This window comes from Seriola aureovittata, chromosome 5, assembly GCF_021018895.1.
Source record: "Seriola aureovittata isolate HTS-2021-v1 ecotype China chromosome 5, ASM2101889v1, whole genome shotgun sequence".
Classification (NCBI taxonomy): domain Eukaryota; kingdom Metazoa; phylum Chordata; class Actinopteri; order Carangiformes; family Carangidae; genus Seriola; species Seriola aureovittata.
The window spans coordinates 12,609,115-12,623,827 of record NC_079368.1 but is presented as its reverse complement, the minus strand read 5'-3'; the positions used below and the strand labels follow the sequence as shown (position 1 = coordinate 12,623,827).

The 14,713-nt window shown below is 39.8% G+C and overlaps 1 protein-coding gene across 2 annotated transcripts in view; it reads right to left on the bottom strand.

Moving 5' to 3' along the window:
• Positions 1 to 690: 690 nt before the first annotated feature.
• si:dkey-40c11.2 (drebrin-like protein A) overlaps positions 691 to 14,713 on the bottom strand; it is a 31,802-nt gene continuing 17,779 nt past the window's right edge. For both annotated transcript variants that reach the window (XM_056376560.1, XM_056376559.1), the window contains 14 exons: positions 14,461 to 14,573; positions 13,685 to 13,759; positions 8,006 to 8,149; positions 7,604 to 7,681; positions 7,036 to 7,187; positions 6,809 to 6,863; positions 5,202 to 5,276; positions 4,906 to 5,014; positions 4,205 to 4,735; positions 3,212 to 3,622; positions 2,962 to 3,060; positions 2,734 to 2,858; positions 2,014 to 2,065; positions 691 to 1,899 (listed from right to left, as the gene is read on the bottom strand). In XM_056376560.1, coding sequence (XP_056232535.1) covers positions 1,763 to 1,899; positions 2,014 to 2,065; positions 2,734 to 2,858; positions 2,962 to 3,060; positions 3,212 to 3,622; positions 4,205 to 4,735; positions 4,906 to 5,014; positions 5,202 to 5,276; positions 6,809 to 6,863; positions 7,036 to 7,187; positions 7,604 to 7,681; positions 8,006 to 8,149; positions 13,685 to 13,759; positions 14,461 to 14,573 — 2,156 coding nt within the window. In that variant the 3' untranslated portion in view covers positions 691 to 1,762. The remainder of the gene's footprint in view (positions 1,900 to 2,013; positions 2,066 to 2,733; positions 2,859 to 2,961; positions 3,061 to 3,211; positions 3,623 to 4,204; positions 4,736 to 4,905; positions 5,015 to 5,201; positions 5,277 to 6,808; positions 6,864 to 7,035; positions 7,188 to 7,603; positions 7,682 to 8,005; positions 8,150 to 13,684; positions 13,760 to 14,460; positions 14,574 to 14,713) is intronic.

Below are 14,713 nucleotides of genomic sequence, written 5' to 3'. Positions count from 1 at the left end.
TAATTGGAAAAGGCAATGTCTCCACCTATAGGTGTAATTATAGCACTACAGTTCACACAACTTTTTTTCTTTTCTTTTTTTTCTACCCAGTACATGGAAGTCAATCCATATAAACACAATAAGTACACCACATTATTGGAATCAAGTTTACTCATGAAACTTGAATATTAAAAGATGCTACTAATGCATACTCTTCCAATAAAATCAAAACTTAGGCTGAAAAGTTATATATTCTGCTCTCATCGAGCCTACATCTCATCTCATCTGTCTTGTTGCGTGACAGATAATCAAAATCAGACTTTTGTGTGTCTATAGCAATATTAACTGAACTATGAAAATTGTATTCATTAATTTTTATGGTTTATTCATAAATAGTTATGTACCTGACCTATTTATAGTTTATTTTGCACAACGTATAATTCCTGCAAAATGTATTTGTTGTTATTCAGAAACAGCGTCATTCTTAAAAGAAAGAAAACACCTATTTTTCCCGATGTTTCAAACAAGCAGAACACTGCACCCATTAACATAAAATATTTACACTATAAATGAATATTTGAAATAATGTGGACGCTCAAAAAAAAAAAGAAAAGCTGTTAATAATAATAATGATAATATCCATTACAGTTTCTGTTTGTTGAAAACAAACGAATGTGAGAAATAAAGCAGGAGACAAACATTTTGAGGCAGTTCGAGTTTGTAGAAGCTATATATTTGTAAGTTTGGACTAAATACAAAGAACATATATACCATCAAACAAGCATACAACATACAAACATACAAGCCAAGTATAGAAAAAGAGAAAATCTTTGACTTTTTTTTTTTATACATTCTTATATACAGCGTAGAGAATTAAGACATTACAGAAGATTAAAACTTAAAAAAAAAAATTTGTATCATCTGTGTGTCGACACAGTGTTTTAATTTCTTCAAATCTAGGAAAAATTAAGATGAGACAGAGTCAAAAAAATCTATGGAGATTTGTCACCATATGAACAAAATAGGCTACAGCCCATCCAAAGAGTGATAATGATAGAGAAATACAGGTGTCAATGCAATGCCTTTTTCCTTTGCTTGTTTATCTTTAGTTATGCTGCTGTTCTGGTTTGGGTAATTAAAATGTGCTGTGAGACTGTCAGTAACAAATACACAGCTACAGAACAACTCAGAAAAAACAGGAAGATGATTATAAGATGATGTCTGATACATGAATCTTGATTATATAGCAGTATACCAGTCAAGAGCAGTAAATTATTTTTTTTAGCAATGTAACACACAAAGCAAACGGTGAGCAGAATGGAATGCTTGTTATATGTGTGGATCAAAAAGAGGACTATACACTATAAAAATCTGTTTGTGTTTCTTACAAGAAAAGCAAGTTTGTGATCATTTGTCATCATGATCTGATCCCTCCCACCAACATTCCTACTGTATCTCAAAAGGAAATAAGTTATTTTGGTCCAGGAAAAAGGTCTTTGCTATTTTATCCAAGAAAATGAGGCTGGGTAATTTCTGCATACTTGTGAGAATATTTTGTTTTCTTCAAAAACATCAAAACAGAGAGTCACATTTTTTTCTTTATCCTTTCTACAAAATAGAGAGTACAAAGATTCAGTGGGAGGATTAAGGTAAAAACATGCATTAACGTAAGGGGAGATGGTGTCCCTGAGTGTGTGTGCTAGTGTATGTCTCTTGTGTGTGTATGTGTGTTTGTGTGTGTGCCTGTGTGTGTATGTGCGCTAGTGTTTCTATGTCTGTCTCTCTATATGGTCTCCACATAATTGGCAGGGAACAGGCCTTGACGGCCATCTTTGCTCCAACCCCTCCACCAGGCTTTGTCCACCGTTTCCACGTCTCTGATGATGTCACCGGGTTCAAAGGAGATCTCAGATTCGTCCTCTGTGGGAACCGCAAGATAACATGGTGAAGACCCGCTAATCACAGTGTAATTACTTTAAGTGGAGGCACTTTATGTGAACATGCGTGGCGATTATCCTCTAAATGGCAATTTACCTGCTTGGTAGTCATACAGAGCTCGGACGCACATTTGTCGCTCAGCTAAAACCTGAGGTGGAGGGGAAAATGGATTCAAAGAAAGGCTGTAATCATCAAATACATGTCCTGTTTAACAAAAATTCTCATGACAGAATCAAGGAAAACAAAACCATTTTCATGGAAACTTTCTTCATATGAACTTTAATCTAAAAGATTAGACACTATTCTATGTTTGTCTTATTGTCAACAATCCCACGAGGAGGCTCTCCCGAACTATCAAAGAATTTATCTGTGTAGCCAAAGACAGATGTATCTCTTTTCTCTGTGGAATAAAGCTCAGTAGTTGTCCAAAAACTATTAACGAAATAATAGTGAAAATAATGCCTTTAGACTGACAACTGATTTTTTTTAAAACATGAAACTATATGTTTGTGACCCAATTTCAAAGATCTACATATTTATTAGGAACCAATGGTTTTGGGGCTGAGCTCCACAGACAGTGTAGGGCAGTCAGAGAGTACTGACTGACTAATAAAATTGTTGTTTTTTTTGCCTTATTGGGGGATTTATTAAAAATAAATCATATTTATTTATATATAATTATTTAAAATATTCCTCACCAGTGAGGAAGGAACCATACAGTCTACAATACATTTTTTTTTAAAGAACAACAGATTTCCAAACAAATTAGTGCAAGACACTGTACTAGTACAGTTTGTGTTTTTGTGGAGGCAGTACCTCTTGTCCGTTTTCTGAGATCTCCTGTTCCTTATCCTCTGTGACGTCATCCTCCTCCTGAAAATCATAGCACACAGCCAGCTCCGGTGAGCTGAGCTCTGTGTCAGACGGACTCAAAGATCGCTCTGAGGAAGACAAGAGTAAAAAGCATTCATCAACACAGTCCAAGCAGCACAGAGAACGAATGTCTGAATGTGTTACAATATTGTTACTGAATTCTTGCCAAACCTATGCCATTCTGTTCCTGTGTGTCCTCTCCATTCGTAATCCCATTGGTTGACGGGATAACGGCCTCGTGTTTGATTTCTTGAAAAACTGGCTCGGCATCTGAAATAATGATCATGTTGTAGTCTTTTGTCATCGTGTACCATTTTATCAAATGCCAGTTACATTTTTAGACAGCTACAGTACAGTAATAATATTCCTTATAAAATGTTAAACAAGACAAAATGACAGCATACAAGAACACGAGGGCTACCTATGACTGCTGACTCTTCTTCTTTCTCTGAAGGCTCAGCAGGCTCAGCAGCGCCCTGGCTGTCTTCTGATTGGTCATTCTCTTCTCCATCTGTCTTTGACTCATCTTCCTCCTGCACCACCTCCACTGGCTCCTCCTGTGATGCAGGCTCAGCTTCCTGTTTTAAACCCTCCTCCTCTTCCTCCTTTTCTTCCTCCTGCTTCTCCTCTCCCTCCTCCTCTTGCTCTTGCTCCTCTGCCTCAGTCTGGACTGGTTCTGTGGTAACAGCACATGGCTCTGGTTGTGTTACCCCCTTATCTTCCTCGTGCTCTTCTACATCCTCTTCCTCGTCCTCCTCCACCAGTACAGCCTGTACTTTGTAGCTAATGTCTGAGACCAGCTCAGTGTGCACGTGAGTGGCTGTGTTGAGGTCTGTAGATTGGAAATTTATATCATTAATGAAACAAAACTACAGTACATTTGATAAGTTTACATGTTGTAAAAGTACTTAAGAAGGTTTTGTATGTCTGTGGTAGAAAAACTGAACTACAAAGAATGCAAAAGCCAGGTTGTCTGGGTGCACATTTCACTTGAGCTTGGCATTGCTAAGAGTATATGTGGTTATTTTAGGAATATTTAATTGTGACTGGACTGTAAAATTATTCTGAGCTCTGTCATTTCTGTATAACAGACCTCTGATTCATATGTCTTGGCTGCTTTAGACAGTCTGGAGTATGTGGAGTAGTTTTTGGCAAAAGCATCTAAGTCATTTTAGCCTGTAATAAAAATTTCTAACAACCATTATTTAATGTCAAATGATTAATGTCTTTGGCAAACAAATGAGAAATAAGCAGAGTAATATACTCCCTTTAACACTGATTCACCCTGAATGGGCATTTTGTTGTTTTTGTGATAAAACTCCACAGATTAGTTTAAAAAAAAAAAAAAGACAAATAATGACATTATATAATCAGATCCCAAAATAATACTTCAATGCGTCATGTTCCACCCTACCTGTATTTGGCTGTGGTCTCTCAGGAAGCGGTGCAGTTGGAGCCTGTAGAGGTAGACCAGGCTCAAAGCAGAAAGCTGAGTGCTCTGGCTGGGTCGGGGTATTTGGGGGTGGGGCCTCTGGGTGTGACTGAGAGGAGTTGTTCTGTACTAAACTGGGGGACAAGAAAGCCAAGAGGCTAGGTGAGGCCGGAGGCGCTGAAGGTTCTGTAGGTGATGGAGGTTTGGGCTCATCAACAGCCTGAGCTTGGCTGTTAGTCGGCGGAACACTGGGCAGGGCTGAAAGTGGAGGAGCAGGACGAAGAGGTGATGTGGGCGGCGACATGGGTGCTCTGGGCCTTTGTGGAGAGGTGACAGGGCGGAAATCAGGGCTCGTGGGGGGAGACATGGCACGGTAGATGGGTGAGGGAGGAAGCCGGGAGAAGGGGGAGACCAGTGGAGAACTGCGAGGGGAGGACGCCCTGCTCTCTTCTGCCTTTGAGAAGATAAAAGCTGTGTCTGTCAGGCTGCGCTGGTATCGTCTGAATGGTTTGCCTGGAGAGAAAGAAAACAGTTTGCCAGTAGTTCAGACACTGAGAGAATACATATTGTATATCAAAAATTGCATTGTAATCTGGGGCTGATCCTTGAGTTTCCATAAAAACTCATCTAGATCTTCGAGTGGTGGCATTACTGCCTGTTTAAGCTCACACACGTCCACATACCAGTGCGGGAGGATCCAGGGCTGGTGGGACTTTGTGATGATGACGATGACAGCTGCCTGAAGAACTCCCTCGGGTTCATGGATCGTTGGGACACTAATGCTGCTGCCTCCTACAGATCCATTTATGTACAATAAGTCAATGTAAGCAGGACACTTAAATTATTCAACAGACTTCATGAAAATCCAGCACTCTAATGGCGAATGTGTGGCCCATTCAGGTCTTTGACGAAGTGCAAATTTAAAGTAATATCCAGTGATGTTAGCTGTAGGTTTATAGTAGTCTAAGAATTCACTTACTGCTGCTTTCTCTATGGACTCGCTCCTTCTAAGACGAGCCCTCATATCATCCTCATGCTCCCTCTGCTGCTGCTCCTGTCAGTGCAGAAACACAGCAGCAATCATATGTACACATTCACACGCACATTTTATTGCTTTTAATCTCTTCATTTAAAATAGAATTGTTTGACATAGCTGAGAAAACAAAACCTGAGACTTCAAACAGTGAGAAATGTGAGTGTTTTGACGTTAAACCCTTCTTATAGTACAGAAATCAGTGCCCACTGAACTAAACTAAGCTTTTCCCTTAGGCATCCCCGACATCAACACAACAAAATTTAGACATACTGTAAGCTGTGTGCACTCATATCCAAGCTCTGAGACAGCCTCGAGTAAAGGCCAGAGCTACTTTTGTAACCCTAGTGAGGAACACCTCCTCCAAACCACGATCGTACATACAGCCCACCTCCAAAGCAGAGATTTTTCTCTTACTCTACAATAACACCTGGTATTTCACACATGGTATGCACAAGCATGCACAACCTATGCATACAAGTGTTTGTACATTCAGCACACTGTATAATTGTATGCTAAATGTAAAGAAGTCTGTCGCGTGTTGCTATTTTATGTGTTGTGATTTATATGCATAGCGACTATTCATAGTGTGTGACAAGGATTCAGTGACAGTTTCATTTGCTCGGCTCTAAAATGATGAAGGACTTATCAGTTGTGTTAGTTATATTCTTATAAGCTGAATTATCAGCAGTGGGTATACAACCCACTTTACCCTGTAAATTTAAATCAATCCACTGTTGTCTTTGTTCACGCAGCAGGCAATCTATTAGTCTCTGCACATCAGCAGATGTTGTGGCAGACAAATGGATCAAAGGGTCAGCTATAGTGTCCTCTGAGACAATTAAAGATTTAGAGTCAGACCTCACACACCCCACGGTCAATCCAGTTCTTTCATGGGGGGGTAAATGAGTTCAAGCCTGTCTGACCCAACTCCAAAGCCACAAGCCAAATAATAGACTTTATTTATTTAGAACTTTTAACAAAGTTACAAAGTGCTTAACAAAAAAGAAAAGGGGGTATTAAAAAACAAGAATTACAAACAAAAAAACCAAAGAAATGAAGTTATATGAATATATAAATTGTCCATAGTGGGAAAATGAAGCACAACAACATATACAACACTCATGAAAGCTTTCCGATAAAAGCATGTTTTAAGAAGAGTTTTAAAAGACATTAATGATGCTGCCTGTCAGATATCGATAGGTAGACTGTTCCACAGCCTTAGTCACTAGCCAAGACCCCGGAATAACCAACAGCGCTCCATCCACTGAACTAAGTGAATGCCCAGGCAGGGAGGGGATTAATAGGTACTTGATGTAATTTGGAGCAAGGCCATTTAATGCTATAAAGTTGATAAGTAGAGTTTTAAAATCAATGCAGAATGTAACAGGCAGCCAGTGTAAGTTTGCATGTACTGGAGTAATGGAATAATCTGTTCATAGCGTTTGGTGCTAGTTAACATCCAGTTAAAACCCACAAAAACATGGTTTGCTTTTGCCAGAGGGACTTTTCATCATTTTATATGCAAAAGATATGAAATTCTTGTCACTCACCCATTTTACTTTCTCCTTTCTGCGCAGCTCTTCTTCTTGTTCTGCCTGTTTTCTTCTGTGAAACAGAAAAGCAAATGAAATAGCTCAATTTTATTATTGTTATCCAAAAATCATTGTCAAAAGTTCAGTGCATTTATTGTGGACCTCCATGAACTTTGTTGTTCCAGGCCATAGAAAAATACAGCCACTAGAGGGCACTACTGACAGGAAGCAGACATTGTTCCAACCTCTGCTCCTCAATCATCTGTAGTTTTTCGTTCATCTTTCTGTCTCTCTCTTCTGCGTCCCTTCTTTCCTTCATAATTCTTTCTCTTTCAAGGCGCCGTCTCTCCTCTGCTGCTCGTCTCCTCTCCTCATCTTTCCTTTCTTCCTCTTCACGCTGACACGCAAAGGGTAACAATGTGAGACAACAGTATATTGTACTTTCATTTCATTTTCAAATAAAACCTACAATTAACACCTCACAATTTTATCCTGTTAGACATTTGTGTTTAGACTGTGTCATAATTAGCATATGAATAATAGAGTTATGGCCAAAAACACGTTTCAGTCACAGTGACTTTGACCTTTCACCATCAAAATCTTTTTAATTCATTCTTGAGTCCAAGTGAACGTTTGTACCTAATTTGAAGATATTCCCTCAAGAATAATTCATCGTAATACATCCAGTTGCAGCTGGCACCGGCGGGGAGGCATAAAAATATCCCTCTTCAAGTCACTTTCCAAATGTAAATGGCAGTAATCACACAGCTATAGGATATTAAATTATGTATATTAAATGCTACATTAGCATACCTCTGCACGTGCCCAGAAGGAGTCTCTGTTAATTCGTCTCATCTCCATTGCAGCATTGGTTTTTCTGTAGTTTGTCCCCTATAAGAAAAAACAAAGGAACAGTGAATACAGAGCCACAAATTTCTTAAACTTCCCACTGATGTATACAGGGGCATTTTCAGGTCACTGTATTATACTGTATCATTTTCAATAACTATGTTTAAAACCCTCTCAAATGCCATTTTATTTTCATTATTTACACAAGCATGTCTGAATAAACATACTGGCATCAAAAGTAAAACCCTGAAGCCCCTGCAGAGGTAACCTGCAATGCTGAGTTTCCACCTTAACTAGTGTCACAAGGTGCTTATGCAAGTCTCTGCCTCCATCTGATGGACTGAGGAGGTATTGCAGGAGACTCACCACTAACTCCTCCTTGTCAGCAGACCTGGAGCTCCTCCTCACCCACTGTGCAGGAGCATGGGCATGGGCCTTGCTGAGCTCTGCTCTTATCTTCTCCTCTGTCACATCCTCCGCCTTCTCTGCACTAATGAACACATGTGCTTCCTGTAACAAGGAGGACATATAATGAAAAGAGATGACATGGCAAACAGACTAAGACAGATGTGAATTTAATCCACCCTCACATACTGTACTGCAGCCACACGCACACAAACACACACACACACACACACACACACACACACACACACGAAGGCTAGAAATCCATACACAAGCACACACAGTCCCTCAGGTGGTTTTCTCTTGGTCTGACTTGGAGTTATGCAAACTTGGAGCCAAACAGTTGTGCAACGGCTTCACTTATAAGGATTGTGAGAGAATGAAAACACTCCCTGGCTTTAGTGTAAGGACAGGAATGCATTGGTTTGGATGGTTAGGGAGAGCAGAGGGGGAGATGGGAAAAAATGAAAAGTTGGGGTTGAAACAGCGACAGTGAGAAAAAGAGGGCGTGAAACCATGTGTGTTTGCAAAAAAGGGTAGAAAACGAGAACAGACCTCATATGCAACACTTGCTCAATACCTGGAAGTCAAGCAAGGGAGAGATATGAACAAAAGACTATTGACAGGTAATATCTCTCAATCACAGAACAAAATATCGTGTTCCACTGATGCTTTTTCTATAGCACAGATGGGCATGGGCTCATGTCCGTGTATGTACACAGGCATTTGTATGCGACCAGGACCTCAGAATAATTTCCATGGAGAGTGAGTCCAGGCTTGTTGATGGAGGGCCAGGTCTGTCAGCCTCCAACAGGAAACCACAGCTTTATCTGAGTGACAACACTGACACTGACACTGAACAGAGCATTCAATGTGCCCTATAATACATGTCAGTACAGTGTATAATCCATATCACTCTGGCTGCCAACTGCACACACACACACACACACACACACACACACACACACACACACACAAACACACAGAGAGACACACACAGAGACACACACAGAGACACAAACAGAGAGAGACCAGACAAGCAGTCCACAGTGCTGCCAGGGAAAATCACGGAAACAACAATCCATAGCATAGTGCACTGTTCAGTTTCGCCAAGTGCAAGTGCAGAAAATCACTGTTACTAGTGTTCTGACACCAATCCTGCATCCTAATGTACTGTGATTCATTAAGTAGAGGAGGTACATAAACTAGGGTTAGTAACAGCATCGCTCATATGCAAAATAAATGCAGACTGGTTCTAATAAAAGCAGGGCAAATGGGTTTTATCAAACATGCACAGTTCAGACAGCTGTATGCGGATGACTAGCAGATTGACAAACTTGCAATATCAGAACAGTTTGCTCTTAAAAAAAGAAATGTTTGTCCGTGTGTCTATATTTTCTTCCTTACATACTTTACATAATTTTACACCTCTTATTATTTTCATACATTTTTCATAAACCTTTTCACAGCATATCATGGCTGGGAGTCATTCGACAGCTTTCAAATGCTTGGGGGTTTCTCATTTCAAAACGAAACCTTTTTTTTTTTTTTTTTTAAATGTAAATCCTAAATGTTTGAGATTAAATGAAGCCCCTCCCCTCACTTCAGTCTGCCACCTTGCCCTAAATATTCTCTTCCCTCTTCTTTTCACGCAGTTTTAGGCCCATGTTTCGCAGCAATGTAATGATTTCACAAGTGCCAAACAGAAAGCTTTCTTTCTATTTGAGCTCATAGCACTGCTATCCCGTTATTATCTCCAATAGTAAACAGCTCTAGTTAAACAAAGTTGTCATCATCACCCCTATCCACGCTCTATCTCTAGATATTTTCATGGGAAAATCGCAAAATAGTGTTCAAATAGGAGGCATTCGCAATCTTTTTAGGATCTGTGGCATTGATGACCTTGGCAAGAAAATTCACTACGGGTGTAAGGATATAAACTCTCTGGGAGGAAAAGGAGCTCGAGGTGATGTGACAGGTTGAGAGTTACTTTCCAGCTATAATTGGGCTCAACTCTGCACAAACTGTCTCTGTGCTCTGGAACCGAACTGCTTCATACAGTCTCTCTCCTACTCAGGAGTTGTTCAGACTGTGAGAGGCAGTAGGTGGATGTGGGGATACTAATGTGCCCCCCATTAAGGTTTGATAGATGGGATACTTATGGTAAATATCATTATTTGCATGTAGAATTCTGACTTTTAGTTTTGTTTTTCCTAACTTTGTTAGAGATTTTACTTTCCTTTTACTGTAAACCAAAATACAAAAAAAACACCCCACCATATTCTTGTTCTATTTATCACATATTATGCTCCTAAGAAGTCATGACATTTGCTTTTGTAATGAGAGCTCCTTGGCTGAAATAAGACATACAGTATAAAGGGCTTATGGTGGTTGACATGAACCAAAGAGTCTGTTCTGAAGTGTGTGTAAGGGCGAGATGACAGATGTGAATGATTCAAAGTGCTTCAGGGTTTAGTGCCCTGACCCAAATGTGTTGCTTTAGTCCTTATTTACAATAGAACTACTGTTCTTTGTTGCAATTCAAATCTCCTGCCACACCCTAAAAACTTTGTGCCAAGCAGTCATGTGGTCAAATAAGATTAAACTTTTCGTACATTTGATTGACTGAAGATGGATTTTATTATCAAAACTTATTTTGTGTATTTATCTCCAGTTCTACTGCCTACTATCTCATATCTGCCTACTCTTTATCAGATCCTCTCATGTCCAACTTCACGTCTCCTACAATGCATAGCTCACAGTAACAGTATCTAACATCTAATGCCCATACATACACAAACACACACACACACACACACACACACACACACACACACACACACACACACATAGCTGGTCTAACTCTACTTTACTATGCTATTATTTCAATGGCGATGTAGAACAATGGAAACATCTGCACCCTATTCATATTTTAGTTTTCATAACTTAATGCCACACTAGAGTGTACTATGTAACACACCCAAATCTGCTGTTGCAGACTCGCCTTGACAAAACCCCCTCACTTCCAGCTGGGACATGCAGCATAGCAAGCCAGAAGAGAGAGACAAACAAAAAAAAAAGAGGGAAAGAAAGAAGGGAGGAAAGAAACAAATAACAAAAGCAAACAAATAAAAAGTGCCAAGGGAAAGTTTTACTAACTGTATCCAAGGCAACAAAAGCCAAGATTGTAAGACAACAAACAAACTGAGCCCCCAGTTCTTCATCATCAGTCAATGTATGTATGTAGATTATCTCTGTAGTTTTGTTACCCCGGCATCATGAGTTCAAGAGATCAGATTTATAAAAGGCTGCGGATCTGTTTATTGTCTGCTAAATGTGGACAATAGTGATAATATTGGCAACAATCTACAACCCCACTATTTTAATCTCCTTTACCCTAAAAATATCCTTCAACTAGTGCTGAGAGACTAAATTCATTCATAGAGATGCTTTCTTAGGCACCACTGCAGCTAAAAAATTCGTAAAGCAATATGTAATATGTAATAAACGTAAGAAAATATTGAAATATGCCTTTGACAAATTCCTAGAGCACAAGGGGACATCATAAATTGTTTTTTTTTTTTATTATTTTTGGGGGCTTTTTATGCCTTTATTGATAGTACAGGAGAGAGAGAGAGCAAATGGGGAGTCAGAGAGAGGGGGAACAACATGCAGTAAAGGGCCATCCGATGCGGGATTCGAACCGGGGCCAACTGCAGCAAGGACCTTAACCTCTGCATATGGGGTGCCTGCTCAACCAACTGCGCCACTTGATGCCCCATCACAAATTGTTTTGTCCAGTCAACTGTCTAAACCGAAAAATATGTTGTTGATTCATTTTCCAAGGATAGACTCATCAATTAACTGACTATTTATTGGTTGATCAACCGTGTGTTGCCACAAATTTTTCATGGATAAGAAGCAGAATCGACATCTGGAGTCTGAAATAGAAGCAATTTGATGCTTGTAATTCTTGATAAATTAGATACTTGTGAGGTCTACACAAACACATGATATGAAACTGTGTACAGTGTCACTTCTGGGACTACTCATTTTTACCGGGTGGCTGTGAAATTTCACATTACTGGAAAAACCAAACATTGACATATACTATAAAACAAACCAGTGTGCGTAATCATTTTTCAAGAATTTATCACACACCAACCCCAGATGATTTCCCAGACAGAGGTATGAGGCAGAGAGTTGAGCTGTTTTACAAGCTTCCCTTGATATTTTAGTTCTTCTTTGTCAGCATATGAAGCAAGTTAAAAAAAAAAAAAAAAGAAGCTTTTTTGTTCATGAAAAATGTACTTGATGGGAAAGGCTATTAAAGGCAGTAACGTGGCTTTAACAGAGTGTGAAAAACGTCACGTCTGCTGGCAAAGTTGAGGACGAGATAACACAGTTATGTATCATCACCACAGTCTTTGGGTCAGGATATTTCTGCAAATGCATTCCATATGCTTGGCTATAATGTCCGTGGTTTAAGGTGATGCAGTATGTTCTCTTCCAGTCTGAGTCATCTTTAACTAATAAATCTTAGTTTGCTCTGCTGAGTATTGTAAAATTAAATTTGCAAGTTCTTAAGTTTCAGCTCAGATAACAACTATCAGAACAAGACTTTGATCTTAATTTAAAATCAGTTATTCCTGTTCCCCTTTTTTCTCATAGTCACAGAGAGGCGGGTTAGCAGATGCAGCAGTGACGAGGGGTTATTTGCATTGTCATGTCACAGGCCTTAATGTATACATGTGTGTGTTTGCTGAGGTTAGAGGTCACTGTTCTCCCACAATTCAAAGAGCGAGAAACAATTTTCTTCACCCCCACCCCCACCCCCCATCCATACTGACCATGAAATCATTTCTCTACAATTTTGAAATCCCGCATGAAAATGTACGGAGGCCCAAGGGTGATCACACATGCACACACGAACACACACATACACAGTCTCACTGAGGGGTAAGGGGTTTACAGACAGCAGCTCACAAAATTCCAGACTCGAAATTTTCTGTTTAAAAAAGAGAGACAAAAAAAAAAAACAACAAACATTCCCCAGATGCTTCTGCAGTTGGCTGGGTGATGCCTTTATTTGGAAACTAGTAAACCTAGAGGTCAGCGGAACTTCTCCTAGTTAGATTGAAACACTAAATAAACACTGTTTGAGGGGCACATTGATAGAGGAGAATTTGCAGCTAACACATGGATGGATGGAGTTGCTCCTATAAATACACATGCACCTGAGTGTAAGCTCTATATTCTCTGCTTCCTGTCTCTCCTGTCACCACTTGAGTTTGTAATCTGCCCACAAGTTACACCACAAACAATGGAGCTTTCAACCCATAACTTTGCAGTCTCCCTTTGGTAGTGACATGGTAGATAGACCAATCATACGCAGGACCAACACACCAATAGAACAGGAAGTGGACTGAGGACAGGAAACTCTCAAAACAATACAAAGTAAACTACTGTGTGTAAATATAGATTTTGAGAGTACAAAGTCTAGAGTCCAGGGAAAACAGAACAGAAGTCAAAACTTTTTCTTCAAACAAACACAACAAACTAGTGGATGAAGTGAGCATTAGTACGAGTCAGATCCAAAGGTAAATGATAAGTGATGAAGCACATCTTGATCTACTGCACCTTGAAGAAGCTCTTGACGGCTGGAACGTGGCTGGCACATTCTGTCCTGCGGTATTCATCCACATTTGGGCCGACCTACGGACAAACACAGGATGTAGACACTTACATTCATTTCATACCTCTCTCTGAAGAGGCTAAAAAAAGAGGAGGAAGACAGGCTGAAGAACAATAGGATATGCAATGATGTCATAAAGACTAATCTCCATTTCATAAAACTGGAAGAAACTGAAAGCTCGAATATTATGTCAATCACTATGTAAATGGATAATGAGAGTTTATGTACTGTATTTTTATGCCAGTTTCAGCCAATCGCAGGCAGTGGCAAGATGCCTGTTTAAAACAGTGCTACAACTCTATGTAAAAATAACATTCTGAATCATTTAAGTGTCCCACAAATGTCTGACAAATGTCTTTTACTACAATTACATAATAGCACATTCTCTCAGCATTTTCCCACATGTCAGATGCCAAGTAAGCCTGTGTCAAAACAGAACCATAGAATGTGAATAAGCCAAGCAGCTTAGGATTTTCTCCAAGGCATTTTACAGGTTAATAAGTGCATAGATTTGTCTGTATGTGGTGACTTAAGATGTTAAACCCATTATCTTGGAGCTGCTAAATGACTTTTGCTGTAACTAAATGAATCTGTGAGCGCCTGCGTGTGTATGTGCAAAGCGTATATATATATGTGCTTTTCTGTAATTTGTGCTGGTATGTGTGTTATGATAGGCTCAAGCTTACATGAGCTAAGCCCCAGGAGCCTGTCTGCCACTCACCCAGCTGATCATAGCAATCCGGAGGCCTCCTGTCTCCCCACTTCCCACTTTGCACAATCCATACTGCGGCTTGGATATGTGAAACTTCCCAGCCAGCTCTGCCACACCACCCGCTGTTAGAAAGGACGGTTGGGGGGGAGACAAAAGAAAAACAGGATACTAAATGCAAGAAGACATGTGAATTCCTTTCAAGCCAAAGTGAGGAAGCTGACAAGCATCATTCTTTGTGGCGCTCAGGTATTCAAAATTTCCA